At 54.7% G+C, this 22,373-nt stretch overlaps 1 protein-coding gene across 1 annotated transcript; it reads right to left on the bottom strand.

Annotated features, from left to right (window-relative positions):
- Window positions 1-6,761: 6,761 nt before the first annotated feature.
- LOC311202623 (uncharacterized protein) lies at window positions 6,762-16,908 on the bottom strand (the record flags this gene model as incomplete). The annotated part of the gene is made up of 5 exons (XM_084277213.1): window positions 6,762-7,985; window positions 13,806-13,939; window positions 14,135-14,208; window positions 15,462-15,659; window positions 16,883-16,908. The coding sequence occupies 5 exons, from the start codon at window positions 16,906-16,908 to the stop codon at window positions 7,980-7,982; spliced, it is 438 nt and encodes a 145-aa protein (XP_084133339.1). The 3' UTR covers window positions 6,762-7,979.
- Between the last annotated feature and the right edge of the window lie 5,465 nt (window positions 16,909-22,373).

Raw genomic sequence — 22,373 nt, 5'->3', positions numbered from 1 at the left:
CGGTCCCCCCCACTCCTAACCCCAAATCCCAGCCCTGAGAAGTGTCCTGCTTGAAACTCCCCAGGTCTCCCCTCCCTGCATCCCCACACACACATAGCTGGGGGCTACCAGAACCCAAACAGGGGCTACCAGTGCACCATGAGTCCCTTGACCTTGATCCCCAAACCCCCCCTTGATAACCGCTTTACCCTGGCCCCCTCCAGGCCCCCTGTACATACCTCAGCAGGGACCACCCAGCCACCAATTTGGCCCCAAACCACTCCTGACACCCCTCCCCAGATCGCTCCATTTCCCCCCTCCATGTTTCTCAATCTCCCTCCCTCAGTGGGGAAGGGGGAGGGGGGGCTCCTCCAGCCAACTTCCCTCCCGGGATTCAGCAGCCAGTCCCAGGACTCTTGGCAGAGGCTGAGGATTTTGGGGTGTGGAAGGAAATTGGGGAGTGTGGGGAGCAGAACAAGGGGGAAGGGGCATGGAAAATTGGCACCAGCCCCAGGGATGTGGGGGGGCCCCAAAACAGCTTCAGGAAAGGGGGGGCGCTGGCTTTTTTGGGGAATAGAGGGGGAGGGGGGGAATGGCCAGAGCGACAAATGTCTGAGAGGGGGTGTGGGGGAAATACAGTGAGGGGGATTGTGGGCCCCCTCACACCCCCCTTATCCCTGGAGAGGCGCTGCTTGGCCCCCAAAAGGATCCGTGTGGGGGGTCAATGAGGCTGATACTCTGCAGGACCTGGCTGGGGATGTGGGTGCACATGAACCTGTGGGGGGAGTCGTGTTAGTCCCCCCGCAACCGATACACCCCCACCACAGATATAACCACCACATCCCACTAATACACCTCCCATCCCAGATCACTTTCCCACCTGCCACTTCCCAGCCCTGGACACATCAGTGCAGGTCCAGAGGGGTTTTGGAAAGTTTGAGGGGTTCCAGGAAAGGCCCCTTGGCAGCAGAGAAACACCAAATCACCAATCTGGGATTAAACGACCAGGGATTAAGCGATCCAGGAAGAAGAGATGTGGGATTGAAGCAATCTGGGATTAAAACATTCTGGGATTTATCAACCTGGGATTTCTGGATCCGGGATTTATTGGTGTGGGGTTTATCAATCCAGGAGTGAAGGAGACGGGATTAAGGGATCCCACAAATGCACCGGGGGGTGGGAAGGAGACTTGGGGGTGAGGAGTAGGGGGTGGGGGTGTGCGTAGCGGGGGGTCCAGCAACGCATCCACGTTTTCCGGGTAGGGTTTCAGAAGCAGGAGGCAGCAGTAGGTCAGGCCAGGTTTTGTCTCAGGGGAAGATGGAGCCCCGTGAGCCACGTGCCGTTCATCTGCCTGCCGGCGCCAGAGCCGTGGGGACGGGTCCCTTGGTGAGGCGGCGCCTGGCGGGGCGCTGGTACACGGGGTACACCACGGTGCTGTGCACCACCTTGATGCGCCCGGCTTCTTGCCTGACCTTCAGGTTGAGGCGGATGCAGCTCTGCGCCTCAGGGGGGGTCTTGATGGGGGGTTTGCTCCGCGATGGAAGAGCGTCCCCATCCCCGCTGTCCGGCACTGGGGAGGCTTTGGCCCCAGTGAGGGATGGAGAACCCCCACTGTGCTTGATCAGCACTTTGGTTGGGTGGATGGGGGGAGGCGGCTGCGGCAACGGATGTTTCCGGCTCTGCGAGGGCAGCAGGATGCTGGAAGAGGCTGGGACCACCAAGGAGGAGGAGGAGGAGGAAGATGATGATGAGAAGGAGGAAGAAGAAGAGGAGCAGAGGCTCTGCAAGCAGGACAAGGAGGAGATGTGTTCGTCTGCAAGGGAAACACCATGTCAGTCTTTGGGATGCACACCCCACCCCCTCTTCCCCGCTTTCCAACACCATCCACCATCGTTAACCGAACCGGCGTGACGCCATGTTCACTCCTCAACCTTTCACCCTTCACTCTCACAACCGCGTCTTTCCTGCCCACCCCCCTCCCCAAAACCTCGATAATAAGTAATGACATCCAAGAATTCACCCCTTCTCCCCTCCCCATCTTCCCCCTCCCCAAAAATAGCCGGAGCTTTAGCAAAATAAAATGAGTGGCCATTTGACCACACACGGGCGTGACGGGCTTCACCCCACTGCCGCGAGCTCCTGGTGAACATGTGCCGTTTGGGATACCCTCCCCAGCTTGGGTACCAACCTGCGGTGGAAGGCGGGAGGGCGGTGGGCGCCTGGCCATGCTCGGGGGTTGGCGTCGGCGTTACCCTCACCGCTTGTCCTTGGCCGCTCACCAGGATGGAGGAGCACGGGCTGGTGAACTGGCAGAGCTCTGCAGAAGCCTGGCTGGTGGGAGGCTGCTGCAGGATGATCCCTTGTGGCACCTACATGGGATTAATTAAAAGAAAATTTGGAAAAAACAAGAAGTTGGGAAAACCAAAAAATAACTGGACCTTAAACTCTGGGTGATCCGGCGCACGAGCACAGGGAGGGGAGGGATCGGTCGTGTGCTCGTGGCAGCGCCTCTCCAGCCACGCAGACATTAATGCCACGGGCGGCACAGGCACCCCAAACCCCCATAGCTTTGCCTCCCTCCCCCCCCACCCCACAGAAGAAGAAGGGAGGTGGCACCTGGGACCTGCCTGGGAGGAACCGGCCGTGTTTTGGCTTCTGATTTTGCCTCATAAACCCTCGTCTCCCCATGGGCAGGAGGCTCGTGGCTGCGCTTTGCTGTGCTGTTGCCAAACTTTGGTCCCCTCCTGACCTATGCCAGGCCCTGGAGACCCTTGACGGTGACTTAATTTACCTGCTGGAACCTGTCCACTGCTGCGGCCTTTGGAGAGCAGACAAGACAGCCCTGGAATGACCAGCTGCAAGCCAGGGAGGCCAAGGACGTCCCAACGAGGTTGGGTGGAAGGGAGGGGGCTCAAGACGTTTGGACACGGACACAGAGCAAAGCTCTGAAAACACCCCATTGGGCTGGGAAGGGGAGAAAAAATCATATTCCAGGAAGAAACCTTGAAAGGAAAAACCCCTCCATGAAAAACGCAGCTACTTTTCTTGTGAGAGAGGAACAAATCCCTGCATCCTGCCTTTTTTTCTCACTAGAGCTGGGAAAGAGATGAAAAAAACCTGAGGAATTAAAAAAAAAAGGGTGGAAGGGAAATATAAAACCAAAGGGGTGGAGGAAGAGGGAAAATATAAAAGGGAAAGGTTTCTAAGCCGTCATTCCTCAAGTATAAATTAAAAATACATACCCCAGCACCTTCAAAAAAGGAACTGGCTGCATCTCCTGTACTGTCCAGGAGATCATCACTGTCAATCTGTAATTAAAAAAATAAGATTTACTTTCTTCTGAGGGAACAAAGCCCCCAAAAATGCATGAAAACCACCGATTTAAAAACGTATCTAAAAAAGAGAAACCAAAAAGAACCCACACAAAAAGGGGAAGGGGGGGGAAGAGCCCCTGTGCGCGGTGCTGCCGGGTAGCTGAGCTCTGGCTCACTGCTCTGAACTCGGCTCTGAGCTTGGGGTTTGCTTTCTGGTTTTGGGGGGGTAAGGGGAGGAAAAAACCCAACCCCCGCTCCTCATTGGTTGAGAAGAAAGGAGGTGGGATAGGGACAAAAAGGGGTCTCGGGGCAGAGAACCAAGCCACCACTCACCTTTTCAGATCCATGTAAGAAGTCGTTCAAGGCCTGAGGGTCGCTGCAAGACACAAGAGCAGGAGGAAAAGGGTTGGGGGGGGACACGAGGCACACGCTGCGCTGGCAGCATCGCACCTGGGTCTAATTAAGCTCCCTTCATTAATGGAACCCAAGGGCGTAGGCAGGTTGGGAAGGCAGCGGCTCCGTCGCAGGCCTGAGGTATGGCGGGGAAGGTAAATGCTCTTCCCAAGGCTGCCATCGCCTCCCTCTTCCCAGGGAGCTCCGGCCATCAACTCTGAAGGAAAAGGAGGCGGCGACGGGGTAGGGGACAAGTGCCAAACCTCCTCTGGTACAGCCCGGAGCCCTCTGAGGGATGCCAACCATCCATCAGGAAGGGTTTGCAGGGCTGGGACCCCTTTGGAACGTGCCTCAGAGGATTTCTGGCTGCGGGAGACCTAATGCTGCACCGGGGAAGCGGCAGAACCCCCTTCCCACCCTCCCGCCTTCCTGAGCCCATGGCGTTTCGCTTACCAAATGACATCCAGCAGGCACCGGGCGTCTTCATCATCCATGTCAACTGCAAAGAAAAAGGGGTGTGGGGGGGTTACGGTCAGGAGAGCAGAGGGGCTGGGAGCCCCTGGGCGCTGCGCTTCCTTTTCCTCTCAAGAGAAGATGAGGATGATGGTGGGGATGGACACCCACTGGTCAAGAGGGACGTCAACCGTCTGCCGGAAAAACAAGTCTGGTTTAAAACTGCCCCGATTAGCTGGTTTTGTCCCTAAAGTTCCGCTGCAGCACAAGAGACCAAGAAGAGACTTGGAATTGAGGAGTTTTCCAATGATAAACCTGAGATGTGGCGCGGGGCAGGGCTGGGACACAGAGAGAGGTCAGAGGGAGAAAGGGGGGGTTGGTTTGGGGTCAGGCCCTGGCAGGGTTTGGTGGGTCGCAACTCCCCAAGAAGAGTCAGGGAATGGAAACTGGAGAGGAGCAGAGCAATAAAAGGTGGGGAAAGGTAAAAAAGAGAGAGAGAGAAGTCAGCTACCTCGGGAGATGATAAGGAGAAGCTCGGTGGCAGACAAACACCTTCCCCGGGCCGCAGTTCAAGGATTCCAGGACCTGGCTTCTGAACTGTCTGGCAGCTGCAATTCTTTTTGGGATCAGCAAATGACTGAGCTGTATGGGGCCAGCGAGGCTGGGCTAATGACCCCGGAGAAGCTCCCAAAGAGGAGCTGGAGGGAGCGAACTCCCACGTTGGACAGCGTATCCCACGGCACCACAACTGACACTACTGGCTGCTACCCGCAAAGGATGCTGGGAAGAAACTGGCCACCCCTGGGCCAGCCCGTTGCTACAGGGACAGGAACACACGTGATGTCACACGCGGTGAGGCGGGTTGGGGGGAAAGAGACGGGCTGGGGGCATCTCAAATCCTTCAAAAAAGCAACGAATTAAAACTCACAGAGGGGGACAGATGCCCTTCGGGCTTGGAACGCCACTTCTCCGTGTGGAAGAGAGACGGTTTTCTCCTCCCTGGCCAATGTCTGATGAGTGTTGGGCTAGTGGGATGAGGAGACAAGGCCATCTGGGGAACGGGAGAAGAATTCCTGGGCCCTGGATCTATCCCCAACCCCTGACCTCGTCCTGGCACTCAACGCTCGTGTGCTTTTCAAGCCAAACCATCTTGAACCCGCTTCACTCTTTAAGCAGCAGAACACGCGGCGATGTTGTCAGAGTCACCTCACCTCGGGGCAAAGAGCATCATCCCTTCCTGATGGCAAAACGAGGGGGGAGGGAGGGGAGGAAAAAACCCACCCCAAATCACCCCAACCCCCCAACCCATCGTGTCGTCATCCCGCGATCGTTTTCATTCTCCCTCAACGTTAAAAACCACCTCAACAGGGGCGGCCAGAAATCGTCGCTCCTCACAGCACGATCTCTGCCAAACACGCCAAATAACCCTCAGGAAGAACAAATCCCAATCCAGCAGCGAGGACACATTTCCAGGTTGGAAGATGGTGTTTCCCAGGCCCATTTTACACTGGATGGGATGGGAGGGGATGGGGGTTTTCCCCATTTTGTCGGTGGGAATCCAAGAGGAACAGATTTTTGGCCTAAGCTGTGTTTAAAGTGTGAGGGGAACAGCTGTCACACTTTAACCCAGTGTTGCAGTTACTTGAAGAAACTGCCTGTGGTTAGGAAAGACCAGCCAAAGACAAAGTGAACTTGGGCAAGGATGGGGTTCAATCACGGACACAGTGAGACAGAGTATTGATGACCACCAGAGGACCCCGCTCAACACAACTACACATGTTTGGAGGGGATTTACATATGATAATGATTTCCAGGAAGTAACATGAATATGCTAATCATCACCCTCCCCTCTTTGTATTTAAAACAATCAGTGTAGTTAACCAATGACTTTTATTGGCCTTCTGGGGACTATTCTGTGACACCATTGCAGGAAGTGAGCAGCAAGATGGGAAAAATGGGAGTATTTCACCTGACCTGGGATGACAAGCAGTGGGAAATGAAAGAATAGCTCTTGGCCTGGCACATGCCAAAAGGCCACCAGTCGAGTGGTTCCTCAGAGGTGGTGTAGGAGATACGGTGTGCAGCACATCAGCTGCCGATGTCACAGTACTGACTGAATTCAAAAGTCATCTCAGGAAAAAGGAACTTGAATGTTCTTTGAGACCAGGAGCATTAACAACAGGGACAGAGGCCACAGGGAAGAATTTACAGGATTTGCACACAGTGCTGGAAAAATAACATCTGACACCATATCCCTCCCAAGAAACCCACCCAAACCTAAACCTAATTGAACTAAAACACCAAGGCAGTTTCCTTCAAGGGTTGTTTCTGCTTTAGAGCTCGTTTTTACCAGTTTGTATATTAATAGTGATAAAAGGATCCAGTTTGAGCAATGGATGTGATTTAGGGGGTGCTGTTGCACCTCTTTGGTGTCATTTTCTGGTGCTCCCTGCCCATCCCATGCAGACACAGAAAGGTTCTGAATAAATGGCTTTTAATGGAAAACCAGAACAAAACAGTCATCAATGGTACTAAATCCATAATCAACACCCTTCTTCCCTCCCTCCCTCCCTCCCTCCCTCCCTCCCTCCCTCCCGCCATCCCGCCATCCCGCCATCCCAACCTGTCATGTCCCCCCCATCCCTGCAACAGATCTAAGAGCGATGGCACTGCCTGGCAAGCTGTCCTCTTCCATATATATGTCGCAGCCTATGACACTGTCCACATCCATGGGGACAGGACCACCTGGGTGGCTGACAGTGCCCAGGGATGCCCCCAAGGGCTTACCAGCACAGGACTGGCTGGACTGGCTGCAGCGCCCTGTGAGGGGGTGGTATTGGGGAAGGGATGCTGGCAGTCCTGCTGCTGACCCCTGATGTGTGTGGGGAAGGAACAGCTGTGGTTGTTCCCGGTTGTTCCTGGGTGGCTGTTGGTCTGAGCAGCCTGCTGGTCATCTGCAGCTTTATTCGCATGAGCAGGTCTCAAACCAGCGGGGTGTTCAGCACCCAGACACGGCCCATTTCGCTGTGCTACTCAAGCACATGCTTCACTTTGGACAGCAAACTCCGTGCTGAAAGGAGACCAGCCCATTCACCCCTTTGCAGCAGACCCTGAAATTCACCCAGCTAACACCGGAGCCAACAGCGATGGCAAATGCATACCCACCCGTACAAGGGCTAAATCTTGCTCTACTGAGGAGAGGATAGATCTGGACATGTTCTGAAGCAGAAGGGGTACAGCACATAAAACTCTTGGTCCCCATGTATTTGTAGGAGGATTTTGAAATCCCTTACCTCCCGAGGGACCTTCACCCATCCCTGCTGCCCTGCTACCGCCACGATGCAAGGCCAGTTCATCCTCTTTCTGCAGGCCTTCACTGTGGGGCACGATGCTGCCTTCAGGCAGAGCCAGGGCGGGAGGTTTTTCTGTTGGTGCTGAGCTCTGCTCAGCAGGCACATCTTGGCTTTCAGGTGCCTTCAGCAAGTCCAGCTGCTGGCCTGATGCATCAGACCAGGACATCTTCTCCAACGGGGCCTCCGCACTCGTCCCACCTTCAGATGCAGGTGCACAGCCAGAGGAAGCAACGCTTGCCAACTCCAGGGGCAGGGAGGCCGAGGTTTCTTCCCCTGGGCACTGCTCTTCCTTGGAGGCTGCCTCTCTGGCCTCAGTGCTCGCTGCTGGCACTTCTTTCTGCTGCTCTTCAGCAGCTCTTTCTTCCCGACTAGAGCTGGCAGACTTCTTCCTTTGGCAGTACAGCCACCAGCAGCCAGCAAGTGCCACCACTCCAGGTATGGCACACAGCAGGACTCAGCGCCCAGCCATTTTACACAGCCTCAGGGATTACAGCTGGGAGGAAAAACAAGAAAGCACCTTACAGTCATCACTGGCAAAGTAACACAAAGGCTGAAGCTACATAAATGCCTGAAGGTGTTTCTGTGAGCACCAACAGGGTTGTTTTCCAGCCGCTCCTTAAATTCACGTCCCTACCAGAGAGCACACAACACGTTCCTACCTAAGACTGGGGATATATGGACATTTTGCACCAAGACTTCTGGATTTCACCTTATTTCACCTTTATACTTCAAACAATTTCACCAGGCAGAATCAAGGCAGACCAGAGAGCCCTGGGGGTGTGACTGGAAAACACTGGTGCCCAAGTTGGCTTTTCCTCCTTCTACTGAACGGGCTGGGAAATCTCATGCCTCTCAACTCCTGGCTACACAGCTGGTACTAAGGCCAGGGGTTTGTCTTGGACGACAAGGGGCTGTTCTTTGGTGACTCCAACCTGTTGGAGAGGAACAGGATCCACCTGTCTAAAAGGGGCCCTCAGGAACCCCAGACCCAGGAGGTAGGATAAAGTCTGGAGAAAGGGCAGACTGAGTAAATACCAGTTGCCTCTGCCGTGTCCTGTGTTTGTTCTGGCATTTCTGGCTGTTGCATGTTTTTCCAGTAGATCAGTCATGGTGGGGGAAAGCCTATCGAAGGGCTGACCTCATCAAAACATGCAATGGCCACAATGAGTGTTGGGTTTTCAGCAACATCAGGGCAGGTGACAGGGAGTTCTTCTGATGGGCGTTCAAAGCGCGTGCGAGAATCACGTGGGGGGTGGAGGAATCCCCATTTGGAGCCCTGGTACTTTTCTGTCCTGCCTGTTGCACGTTCTGCTCCTAAAGCTGTGAAGCTGAAAGGGTTTGCTGGTCTCTTAGAATCAGGAATAACAAGAATCACAAGAATCACCAGGTTGGAAGAGACCTTTGAAGATCATTGAGTCCAACCATTCCCATCCTGTGCTAAACCAGATCCCTGAGCACCTCATCTACCCTTTTTTTGAAGACATCCAGGGATGGTGACTCAACCCCCTCCCTGGGCAGCCTGTTCCAGCCCTGACAACTCTTTCAGTAACAAATTTTTTTCCAATATCCAATCTAACCCTGTCCTGGCACAGCTTCATGCCATTTCCCCTTGTTCTATCTCCTGTCACCTGGCTGAAGAGACCATCACCCACCTCTCTACAACCTCCCTTCAGGTAGTTGTAGGTGGTGATAAGGTCTCCCCTCAGCCTCCTCTTCTCCAGGCTAAACATCCCCAGCTCCCTCAGCCATTCCTCATAGGATTTGCCCTCCAGCCCCTTCCCCAGCCTGGTTGCTCAACTAGAAGGGGCTAAACGTGTCCTTTCACAGGGATATTTCTGATGCTTTTGTTGGAATGTGCTTCTGTTAACTGCTCAACACCTGAACAAGTCATCTTCTGTTCTCTGGGCTGTGATTTGGCAAGGGGTATCAGGAGTGTAATTTCCACAGTCCCTCTATTCCTTCCCATTCCCCAGCCTGGTTTGGCTGCCAGTATTGGGACTCCCTCCCTCCCTCCCTGTGGATGTAAAATCATTCTGACTCTGTCAGCTCACGCTTTAAGACCCGTCACTTTCATCTGGGTGATTATAAAGCTTAGGGATCTTTCTTACAGAAGCTCATTTGGATTGTTTTTGAAACTATGGGCTTTCACCGAAGGTGCAAGCAGGATACTTCAGTGGGCTTGTCTTTGACAGGAAATCCTGGTGCCCAAGGGCTGCCAGTTTGGTCAGGGGGAGCCCGAGGGTGCGACTTCAAGTCACCCAGTGACAGCAGTGATCCCACCTTGGAGAACTTGAACAACCTTGGGTATGAGCCACAGCAGCGTCTCTCAGATTGATGATGCAGTGGTAAGAAATGCTTTTTTCATTCGTGGGGATAAAGGATGGCTGGTCTTCCATGATGCATTTTTGTAACGTCAGTTCCCATCACGGGCTTGCCCAGCCTCAGGCCGTCCTTGTTCCAAAGCCCATTTGCTTGCAGTAAGCACACTGACCTTTCAGGAGGGGGTGATTTCCCCTAGGTGGGGGACAGTCCTGGTTTCACGCCAGGATAGAGTCAAGTTTCTTTCTAGCAGCAGGTGGAATGCCCCTCCCTGTGCTGAGATGGGGGGAGGAAGGGAGTAAATTCATGAGTAAAGTCTGCAAAGAAGGGAGGGATGGGGGGAAGGTGCTTTAAGATCTGGAGGAGGAAAGCAGCTTGTGAAGAATTGCCAGAAGCCCACTCCCCAGTCCCTGCCCTTACCCATGCCATGTTGGCAGGGGGCAAGGGGGGAGAAGGGAGTAAAATCATGATGACGTTTAAGTCTGCTGAGAAGGGGAGAGGTGGGGGGAAGGTGCTTTAAGTCCAGGCTGCGCTCCTCATCACCTGACTCTGGTTCCCTGGGTGTGTAGTTGTAGTGTAATAAATTAGTTTTCTTTCTTTTATTCTGTGCTGAGTCTGTTTTGCCCATTGCACTAATTGGACAGTGATCCCTCTGTCCTTATCTCCACTCCTAAGCCTCCCAGTATATATTTTCTCCCGTTTGACTGAAAAGGGGAGTGAGCGAGCGGCTTTGGTGGGCATTTGGGCTCTAGCCAGGGCCAAACCAGCACAGAAAGCTGAATGCTGGAGCTGTGTATAAATGTGAGTGAATGAGATGTGCACGAAGCAAGTGTGGAGCTTTGATCCACAGTTCTGTTATCCCCTGAGAGGTACAGCTGGAGAGAAGCAAAGCATAAAAAAAAGCCCCACAACCCAACCCCCCTGTGGGTGCCTGGGTAAAGGTAAGAAGTGAAAAGGGGTTTATAAAAAAAAGTATTTTTAAAAAAGAGATAAAAGGAAAAGAAAAAAACCACCAACAAAAACCCCATCCAAAAACCATTGTTGAAATATTGTTTATGTGTTTGATGTGGAATATAATTGGGCCTCACTCAGGAGTTAAGGTCAGCCACCCCCAGCCACCCATTATGAGAAAGGGCAAAACCTGTGAGGATTAACAATAGGATTAAACAATGCCCTGTTAAACCTGAGGCAAAACAGGGAATTAAAAGGTTGATCAACAAATTTTTGGAAGATAAGATTTTACAAGGGTATGATTCAAGTTCTAACACACCCATTGTACCAGTGTGAAAGCCAAGTGGTGGGTATAGATTGGTACAGGATCTAAGAGCAGCTGGACCTTGCACCCAGTAGTGACAAATCCTCACACAGTGTTGACTGCCCTGAAGGAACATTATCAGTGGTTTACAGTGCTTGATTGAAAAGATGCTTTTTTGCATAAACCTGGAAAAAGAGTCATAAATGATTTGCTTTTGAGGGGGAGGGTCCACACACAGGGCACAAGGTACAGCTGACCTGGACACGGCTGCCCCAAGGGTTTCAAAACAGCCTGACCAACTTTGGCAGCCAATTAGCAAAGGAACTGGAGATCTGAACAAACAAGGAGACAGCGACTCTGCGACCAGAACAGCTGCTCTTGCAACACCTGGATGGTATTCTAACAGCTACCCAAGAGAAGTCAGCCTGGATACAGGGAACCATTGGACTGCTAAACTTTGGGGGACTTCATAGGTACAAGGTATCCAAGAAGAAAGCTCAACCTGCAAGTGAAACTGTAATATATTTGGGCTTGGAGATTTCACAAGGACAACAAATGCTGGGGACAGACCGAAAAGAGGGAATTTGTGGTGTTCCAGAGCCTTGGACTGTACTGAGAGCCTTTCTGGGAGTGGCAGGATGGTGTCGGCTCTGGATCAGGCATTATGGCCAAACAGCCAAACCACTGTGTGAAGACCAGGAGTCTCCCCCTTTTATATGTAATAGAAACCAACAAAAAGCTTTTTGGAAACTTAAAACCAGCCTTGGTGACAGCACCAGCCTTGGGATTACCGGGCTTAACTAAAGACTTCCACTTCCTTGTCCACGAACGGCAACATCTGGCTATGGGAGTTCTGATCCAGAGAATGGGAAGCTGGGAAAGACCAGTGGGATGCTTTTCCAGGCAACTGGACTTGGTAAGCAAAGGATGAGCCTCTTGCCTACAGGAGGGACAAGAGCCATCACGGGCGGTGTTCAACATATGGTGGTCCCAGTGTTGGAACAAAAGGGGACACACTGGCTATCCCCTAGAAGGAGGATGAAATACCAGGTAGCTCTTACATAACATGATGATGTAACCTTGAAAAGTCCATGTCCATGGAGCACTATGGAAAGAAGGAGGACTACTGTCCTCCCAGGGCCAAATATTTAGCATCTAAAGGAAATTTTACAGTTCTTGTTGGTTCAAGAACCACTCCAAGCAGCAATCCTGCCCTGTAAAGCACATCAGACTGGAAACATAAAAATAGCAAAAGGAAAGATTCAGAAGGATGGTGGACATCTCTCGAGAGTCAGGTCATATTGCCTCCCTTAATCATGGGAGAAATATTGCAGATAAGACATGAAGAATGCCACTGGGGTGCAGACACCCTGGTGATGTTCCCAAAGAGGCACCTAGTGTCAGTGTGAATGCTGGAAATGGCCAGGTCAGTAACAGCAAAGTGTGAGGGGTGTTTAAAAATCCAGTAGTACAAAAGAGAATTCAAATGGGTCAGTTAAAAACAGGGATGAATCTGGGAAATTATTGGCAACTTGATTATATTTATAGTTACCTAAATACTAGAAGTATGTTTTGGTTGAGGTTGACACTTTTTCTGGACGGCCAGGAACCTTTCCCTGTCGTACAAATCAAGCCAAGGAAACAGTTAACTGGCTCCTACAGGAGATTAGCCCTAGATTTGCAATACCTTTTGGGATGTCATCTGACAGAGGACCACATTTTGTGGCCACAGTGGTGCAGAACATGTGCAAAATCCTAGGAGTGCCCTGGGATTTGCATGCCTCCTGAAGACCACAGGCAAGTGGGAAAGTGGAAAAGACAAATCAAGTTAGTAAAATCTGTCAGGAAGCCAAATTGAAAGGGCCTCAGCAACTCCCACTGGTATTGTTATGAGGAAAACCCTGGAGTGGAGTGTCAGTGAGTCCTGAGAATGTGTGGAAAGCCATGTGAAACTCCCAGTCCAAACGTGCATATGACAGAAAAACAAGATGTGTAATTATTTGCTTTCTCTTGGAAAAGCTCTAGCTAGACTCCACAGAGTGTAGTGGTGCAGAATCAACCCCTGACACTGCAGAATCTGGTACACAGTTTGCAACCTGAAGATGAGGTCTATATAAAGACCTGGAATAAAAAACCTCTACAAGGAAAGTGGAACAGACCCTACCAAGTGCTGTTAACCACCTCTACTGCAATCAAGATTGCTGAATCAGAGGCTTGGATCAACCACACCAGAGGGAAGAAGGCAACACCCACTAGCTGGAGAGTGGTTGGAGATCCAGAGACTTTAAAGTTACCTTTGAAACACGATTAACAAATCTGTTTTTCTGTTTGCTCTGCAGTCTGTGAAGGTGGAAACATGAATAAAAGAGAAACTGTTGCCACACCCAGCGCAGGTAACAAGTAGTACTCAGAGACAAACCTGTAACTTGGCAAGCAAAAGCAAGTGAACAAGCTTGGATAAGAAAATAAATACAAACCAAGTATCAATAGCAGGTAAAACTAAAGTATCATTTGATGAAAGAATTTGCAAACACCAAACCCAGCAGAGAGGGCTTTATCCAGAGGAAGCAGGTGATTGTTCTCACAAGATCATGTGTTTTGGGTGCTCCCTCCTCAGCTCCACGTGCCAGAGCAGAGCAGGCAAACCTGAGCGAGGCAAACCCAGCACACAAGAGGCACCTGCTGTCAAGGGAAAAGAAGAGCCTGAGGCTGCACAGGTTCAGGAAAGTCTCTGCTAACCTCTCCTGCAGACTCTGCTCCTGGAGTGCCATTGCTGAGGGAAGCCTGGCATTTCCTTGCTGCCCTGGCTGGTACCTTCGCTGCAGCAGCAAAAACCTCTTCAGTCTTCTCCTCACACCCAGGCATGGCAGCATCTAATCAACAAAGGCAGGCCACGTGAAAGTGTGACTTAAGAGGGGTTAGGATTGCCATTTGCATGGCAGCCCAGCTCCTCGATCCCACACAAAGCAGTGGGATTCATTCCAAGCTGCACACCCTTCTGCAGTTTCAGAAACCCCTCAGTTTTCCAAGGGAGGCCAAACCCCAGAAGAACCAGGGCTGTGAACTACCTTTGTCATGGGCAGCACCTGCTTGTAGCTTTGGAGGTTCCTGCCCATCAGGATGTTCCACAGGCTGCTGAGGGCTGAGGAAAGAACACACAGAACAGGGATTTACAACTATGGGTGAGCTTCACACAAGCAAAACTTCCAGAGCTAATTGCTGTAGTTCCCCTTCCAAGCCCCATCAGGATCATCTCAGACACACACACAGCCACCACAGGGAATGCCCTGCCTCTCCCAGCCACGGCACTGCTAATTATCCCACTACAGTGGGGTAATTCCCTTCTCTTAATGCTTCTTCATCTGTTATGCTTGTTCCCAGCACCAAACACATGGCTTTGGCTAACATGGAACAGGGCTTTTTCTACTCTGCACAGGTTAACCCCCCCCAAGCCACACACTGCCCTTCAGCAGGGCAATGCCCCTGTGTACAACGCTGAGTTTCTCTCCCCAGGGGTCTCACCACCCACACCCACAGTTTTTCCTCTTTCTACCCTGGGAAAACCTCAAGGGGCAGAAATAACGACCAGCCTGTGGCTGAGAGCTCCGTGCAAGGACTCCCACAGGGGACCTGGGAACACCTTTGCCACCTTACAGCCCGTCCCAGCCAGCGCTGCTGGAAAAACCCTTTGCAGCGGGAGAGCAGCTGGAGCACCTGACGCGGCTTCCCTGGCACCGCTTCGCCCGCCATTCCCAGCGAGGGGTCGCTGAGGGAAACCGGGTCTCCCGCTCCCATCCTGCCAGGACAGCCAGCAGCGCCTGCACAGGCACCTTCCTGCCCTGGCACTGGGAACTACTACTGGTGCAGCCGGTGTCTCTCTCCACAAGACGCTCCTTCGCCTCAGGGACACAGAAGCCACAGGCACGGCATGGCCAACGCTGCCCATAGCAGGGGGCTGGAACAAGATGTATGTCTAAGGTCCCTTCCAACGCCGCCACCACCCACCATCTGTGACTGGGAGCTTGGGGATGCTGGTACCGTTAACACCCGGGAAGGCATCCCCGTGTCTCCACACGCCCTACGCCGGGACTCCCCCCCAGCCGCTGCTCCCCCCCACACTCACACACACAGAGCCCTCTGCTCCTGCCCCACGCACGCTCCCAGGGCCCGTTTCTTTCCCAACTCCCCGCTTCCCAGATGGAAAAGCCACCGGGGGGGAAGGAGGGGGGCGGGTTCGCCAGGGGCCTTCTCGGGGCGGGGGGACCCGCAGCTCCGCTCCCGCCCTGGGCTCGAACGCCGAGGAGAGGTCCCGCAGGCCGCACCCGGGAGGCCGCGGGGCCTCAGGGACGGGGCGAGGCCCTCGGGCGGCCGTACGGCCCGGGGCGGATCGCTCACCTGGGGGGCGGCCTCTGCAGCGGCGGCGCGGCCGGGGACGGTGCGGGGGGCGCGGCGGACGGAGGCGAAGAGGCCGCGGGGGGTCCGCAGGAGCCATCGGCACAGAGGCACCGGCAGCCCGCGGCCGGAACGCGCCCGTCCTGCGCCGCGCCCGGCCCGGCCCGGCACGGCACGGCACGGCACGGCACGGCACGGCCCCTCCCACCAGTGTGCAGAGCAGCCCCGCCATTGGCTCCGACCGCTGCCTGTCTGGGCGGAGCTGGGCCGGGCTGGGCCGTCCCTCCCCGGCTCTGCCCCCCGCTTGCCCGGCCCGGCCCTGCCCGGCCGCCCCTCCCAGGGCTGTGCGGGGCAGCCCCGCCATTGGCTCCTCCCGCCGCCTGTCTGGGGAGGCAGAGCCCGGGCAGGAGAGGGGCGGCTCTCTCCTCTCCTCTCTCTCTACCCGCCCCCCACCGCAGCCTCCGCGGCCCGGGGGACGCAGGTGGGCGGGAGCGGCCGGCGGCCCGGCTCCTGGGCAGGTTCCCCCTGCGGTCTCCTCCCCCCGGGGGGGGGGGGAAAGGGCTCGGTCCCCCCCACTCCTAACCCCAAATCCCAGCCCTGAGAAGTGTCCTGCTTGAAACTCCCCAGGTCTCCCCTCCCTGCATCCCCACACACACATAGCTGGGGGCTACCAGAACCCAAACAGGGGCTACCAGTGCACCATGAGTCCCTTGACCTTGATCCCCAAACCCCCCCTTGATAACCGCTTTACCCTGGCCCCCTCCAGGCCCCCTGTACATACCTCAGCAGGGACCACCCAGCCACCAATTTGGCCCCAAACCACTCCTGACACCCCTCCCCAGATCGCTCCATTTCCCCCCTCCATGTTTCTCAATCTCCCTCCCTCAGTGGGGAAGGGGGAGGGGGGGCTCCTCCAGCCAACTTCCCTCCCGGGATTCAGCAGCCAGTCCCAGGACTCTTGGCAGAGGCTGAGGATTTTGGGGTGTGGAAGGAAATTGGGGAGTGTGGGGAGCAGAACAAGGGGGAAGGGGCATGGAAAATTGGCACCAGCCCCAGGGATGTGGGGGGCCCCCAAAACTGCTTCAGGAAAGGGGGGGCGCTGGCTTTTTTGGGGAGTAGAGGGGGAGGGGGGCAATGGCCAGAGCGACAAATGTCTGAGAGGGGGTGTGGGGGAAATACAGTGAGGGGGATTGTGGGCCCCCTCACACCCCCTTATCCCTGGAGAGGCGCTGCTTGGCCCCTGAAAAGATTCCGGGTGGGGTCAATGAGGCTGATGCTCTCCAGGACCTGGCTGGGTACGCGGGTGCACATGAACCTGTGTGGGGGCAGTCGTGTTTGTACCCCCCTAACCGATACACACCCCCCCCCCAGATACAACCCCTTCATCCCACTAATACACCTCCCATCTCACATCACTTTCCTACCTGCCACTTCCCAGCTCTGGACACATCAGTGCGGGTCCAGAGGGGTTTTGGAAAGTAAGAGGGGTTCCAGGAAAGGCCCCTTGGCAGCAGAGAAACACCAAATCACCAATCTGGGATTAAACGACCAGGGATTAAGCGATCCAGGAAGAAGAGATGTGGGATTGAAGCAATCTGGGATTAAAACATTCTGGGATTTATCAACCTGGGATTTCTGGATCTGGGATTTATTGGTGTGGGGTTTAAATGATCCAGGGTTTATCAATCTGGGATTAAAGGAGACGGGATTAAAGGATCCCACAAATGCACCGGGGGGTGGGAAGGAGACTTGGGGATGGGGGTGGGGGTGTGCGTAGCGGGGGGTCCAGCAATGCATCCACGTTTTCCGGGTAGGGTTTCAGAAGCAGGAGGCAGCAGTAGGTCAGGCCAGGTTTTGTCTCAGGGGAAGATGGAGCCCCGTGAGCCATGTGCCGTTCATCTGCCTGCCGGCGCCAGAGCCGTGGGGACGGGTCCCTTGGTGAGGCGGCGCCTGGCGGGGCGCTGGTACACGGGGTACACCACGGTGCTGTGCACCACCTTGATGCGCCCGGCTTCTTGCCTGACCTTCAGGTTGAGGCGGATGCAGCTCTGCGCCTCAGGGGGGGTCTTGATGGGGGGTTTGCTCCGCGATGGAAGAGCGTCCCCATCCCCGCTGTCCGGCACTGGGGAGGCTTTGGCCCCAGTGAGGGATGGAGAACCCCCACTGTGCTTGATCAGCACTTTGGTTGGGTGGATGGGGGGAGGCGGCTGCGGCAACGGATGTTTCCGGCTCTGCGAGGGCAGCAGGATGCTGGAAGAGGCTGGGACCACCAAGGAGGAGGAGGAGGAAGGTGATGATGAGAAGGAGGAAGAAGAAGAGGAGCAGAGGCTGCAGCAACGGGCAGGCCCAGGGGTGGCCAGTTTCTTCCCAGCATCCTTTGCGGGTAGCAGCCAGTAGTGTCAGTTGTGGTGCCGTGGGATACGCTGTCCAACGTGGGAGTTCGCTCCCTCCAGCTCCTCTTTGGGAGCTTCTCCGGGGTCATTAGCCCAGCCTCGCTGGCCCCATACAGCTCAGTCATTTGCTGATCCCAAAAAGAATTGCAGCTGCCAGACAGTTCAGAAGCCAGGTCCTGGAATCCTTGAACTGCGGCCCGGGGAAGGTGTTTGTCTGCCACCGAGCTTCTCCTTATCATCTCCCGAGGTAGCTGACTTCTCTCTCTCTCTTTTTTACCTTTCCCCACCTTTTATTGCTCTGCTCCTCTCCAGTTTCCATTCCCTGACTCTTCTTGGGGAGTTGCGACCCACCAAACCCTGCCAGGGCCTGACCCCAAACCAACCCCCCCTTTCTCCCTCTGACCTCTCTCTGTGTCCCAGCCCTGCCCCGCGCCACATCTCAGGTTTATCATTGGAAAACTCCTCAATTCCAAGTCTCTTCTTGGTCTCTTGTGCTGCAGCGGAACTTTAGGGACAAAACCAGCTAATCGGGGCAGTTTTAAACCAGACTTGTTTTTCCGGCAGCCGGTTGACGTCCCTCTTGACCAGTGGGTGTCCATCCCCACCATCATCCTCATCTTCTCTTGAGAGCAAAAGGAAGCGCAGCGCTCAGGGGCTCCCAGCCCCTCTGCTCTCCTGACCGTAACCCCCCCACACCCCTTTTTCTTTGCAGTTGACATGGATGATGAAGACGCCCGGTGCCTGCTGGATGTCATTTGGTAAGCGAAACGCCATGGGCTCAGGAAGGCGGGAGGGTGGGAAGGGGGTTCTGCCGCTTCCCCGGTGCAGCATTAGGTCTCCCGCAGCCAGAAATCCTCTGAGGCGCGTTCCAAAGGGGTCCCAGCCCTACAAACCCTTCCTGATGGATGGTTGGCATCCCTCAGAGGGCTCCGGGCTGTACCAGAGGAGGTTTGGCACTTGTCACCTACCCCGTCGCCGCCTCCTTTTCCTTCAGAGTTGATGGCCGGAGCTCCCTGGGAAGAGGGAGGCGATGGCAGCCTTGGGAAGAGCATTTACCTTCCCCGCCATACCTCAGGCCTGCGACGGAGCCGCTGCCTTCCCAACCTGCCTACGCCCTTGGGTTCCATTAATGAAGGGAGCTTAATTAGACCCAGGTGCGATGCTGCCAGCGCAGCGTGTGCCTCGTGTCCCCCCCCAACCCTTTTCCTCCTGCTCTTGTGTCTTGCAGCGACCCTCAGGCCTTGAACGACTTCTTACATGGATCTGAAAAGGTGAGTGGTGGCTTGGTTCTCTGCCCCGAGACCCCTTTTTGTCCCTATCCCACCTCCTTTCTTCTCAACCAATGAGGAGCGGGGGTTGGGTTTTTTCCTCCCCTTACCCCCCCAAAACCAGAAAGCAAACCCCAAGCTCAGAGCCGAGTTCAGAGCAGTGAGCCAGAGCTCAGCTACCCGGCAGCACCGCGCACAGGGGCTCTTCCCCCCCCTTCCCCTTTTTGTGTGGGTTCTTTTTGGTTTCTCTTTTTTAGATACGTTTTTAAATCGGTGGTTTTCATGCATTTTTGGGGGCTTTGTTCCCTCAGAAGAAAGTAAATCTTATTTTTTTAATTACAGATTGACAGTGATGATCTCCTGGACAGTACAGGAGATGCAGCCAGTTCCTTTTTTGAAGGTGCTGGGGTATGTATTTTTAATTTATACTTGAGGAATGACAGCTTAGAAACCTTTCCCTTTTATATTTTCCCTCTTCCTCCACCCCTTTGGTTTTATATTTCCCTTCCACCCTTTTTTTTTTAATTCCTCAGGTTTTTTTCATCTCTTTCCCAGCTCTAGTGAGAAAAAAAGGCAGGATGCAGGGATTTGTTCCTCTCTCACAAGAAAAGTAGCTGCATTTTTCATGGAGGGGTTTTTCCTTTCAAGGTTTCTTCCTGGAATATGATTTTTTCTCCCCTTCCCAGCCCAATGGGGTGTTTTCAGAGCTTTGCTCTGTGTCCGTGTCCAAACGTCTTGAGCCCCCTCCCTTCCACCCAACCTCGTTGGGACGTCCTTGGCCTCCCTGGCTTGCAGCTGGTCATTCCAGGGCTGTCTTGTCTGCTCTCCAAAGGCCGCAGCAGTGGACAGGTTCCAGCAGGTAAATTAAGTCACCGTCAAGGGTCTCCAGGGCCTGGCATAGGTCAGGAGGGGACCAAAGTTTGGCAACAGCACAGCAAAGCGCAGCCACGAGCCTCCTGCCCATGGGGAGACGAGGGTTTATGAGGCAAAATCAGAAGCCAAAACACGGCCGGTTCCTCCCAGGCAGGTCCCAGGTGCCACCTCCCTTCTTCTTCTGTGGGGTGGGGGGGGAGGGAGGCAAAGCTATGGGGGTTTGGGGTGCCTGTGCCGCCCGTGGCATTAATGTCTGCGTGGCTGGAGAGGCGCTGCCACGAGCACACGACCGATCCCTCCCCTCCCTGTGCTCGTGCGCCGGATCACCCAGAGTTTAAGGTCCAGTTATTTTTTGGTTTTCCCAACTTCTTGTTTTTTCCAAATTTTCTTTTAATTAATCCCATGTAGGTGCCACAAGGGATCATCCTGCAGCAGCCTCCCACCAGCCAGGCTTCTGCAGAGCTCTGCCAGTTCACCAGCCCGTGCTCCTCCATCCTGGTGAGCGGCCAAGGACAAGCGGTGAGGGTAACGCCGACGCCAACCCCCGAGCATGGCCAGGCGCCCACCGCCCTCCTGCCTTCCACCGCAGGTTGGTACCCAAGCTGGGGAGGGTATCCCAAACGGCACATGTTCACCAGGAGCTCGCGGCAGTGGGGTGAAGCCCGTCACGCCCGTGTGTGGTCAAATGGCCACTCATTTTATTTTGCTAAAGCTCCGGCTATTTTTGGGGAGGGGGAAGATGGGGAGGGGAGAAGGGGTGAATTCTTGGATGTCATTACTTATTATCGAGGTTTTGGGGAGGGGGGTGGGCAGGAAAGACGCGGTTGTGAGAGTGAAGGGTGAAAGGTTGAGGAGTGAACATGGCGTCACGCCGGTTCGGTTAACGATGGTGGATGGTGTTGGAAAGCGGGGAAGAGGGGGTGGGGTGTGCATCCCAAAGACTGACATGGTGTTTCCCTTGCAGACGAACACATCTCCTCCTTGTCCTGCTTGCAGAGCCTCTGCTCCTCTTCTTCTTCCTCCTTCTCATCATCATCTTCCTCCTCCTCCTCCTTGGTGGTCCCAGCCTCTTCCAGCATCCTGCTGCCCTCGCAGAGCCGGAAACATCCGTTGCCGCAGCCGCCTCCCCCCATCCACCCAACCAAAGTGCTGATCAAGCACAGTGGGGGTTCTCCATCCCTCACTGGGGCCAAAGCCTCCCCAGTGCCGGACAGCGGGGATGGGGACGCTCTTCCATCGCGGAGCAAACCCCCCATCAAGACCCCCCCTGAGGCGCAGAGCTGCATCCGCCTCAACCTGAAGGTCAGGCAAGAAGCCGGGCGCATCAAGGTGGTGCACAGCACCGTGGTGTACCCCGTGTACCAGCGCCCCGCCAGGCGCCGCCTCACCAAGGGACCCGTCCCCACGGCTCTGGCGCCGGCAGGCAGATGAACGGCACGTGGCTCACGGGGCTCCATCTTCCCCTGAGACAAAACCTGGCCTGACCTACTGCTGCCTCCTGCTTCTGAAACCCTACCCGGAAAACGTGGATGCGTTGCTGGACCCCCCGCTACGCACACCCCCACCCCCTACTCCTCACCCCCAAGTCTCCTTCCCACCCCCCGGTGCATTTGTGGGATCCCTTAATCCCGTCTCCTTCACTCCTGGATTGATAAACCCCACACCAATAAATCCCGGATCCAGAAATCCCAGGTTGATAAATCCCAGAATGTTTTAATCCCAGATTGCTTCAATCCCACATCTCTTCTTCCTGGATCGCTTAATCCCTGGTCGTTTAATCCCAGATTGGTGATTTGGTGTTTCTCTGCTGCCAAGGGGCCTTTCCTGGAACCCCTCAAACTTTCCAAAACCCCTCTGGACCTGCACTGATGTGTCCAGGGCTGGGAAGTGGCAGGTGGGAAAGTGATCTGGGATGGGAGGTGTATTAGTGGGATGTGGTGGTTATATCTGTGGTGGGGGTGTATCGGTTGCGGGGGGACTAACACGACTCCCCCCACAGGTTCATGTGCACCCACATCCCCAGCCAGGTCCTGCAGAGTATCAGCCTCATTGACCCCCCACACGGATCCTTTTGGGGGCCAAGCAGCGCCTCTCCAGGGATAAGGGGGGTGTGAGGGGGCCCACAATCCCCCTCACTGTATTTCCCCCACACCCCCTCTCAGACATTTGTCGCTCTGGCCATTCCCACCCTCCCCCTCTACTCCCCAAAAAAGCCAGCGCCCCCCCTTTCCTGAAGCTGTTTTGGGGCCCCCCCACATCCCTGGGGCTGGTGCCAATTTTCCATGCCCCTTCCCCCTTGTTCTGCTCCCCACACTCCCCAATTTCCTTCCACACCCCAAAATCCTCAGCCTCTGCCAAGAGTCCTGGGACTGGCTGCTGAA

Source organism: Gallinula chloropus (genome assembly GCF_964237585.1).
Source record: "Gallinula chloropus genome assembly, chromosome: 31".
Lineage (NCBI taxonomy): Eukaryota > Metazoa > Chordata > Aves > Gruiformes > Rallidae > Gallinula > Gallinula chloropus.
The sequence above is the reverse complement of the archived record's forward strand: the minus strand, read 5'-3'. Positions and strand labels throughout refer to the sequence as shown.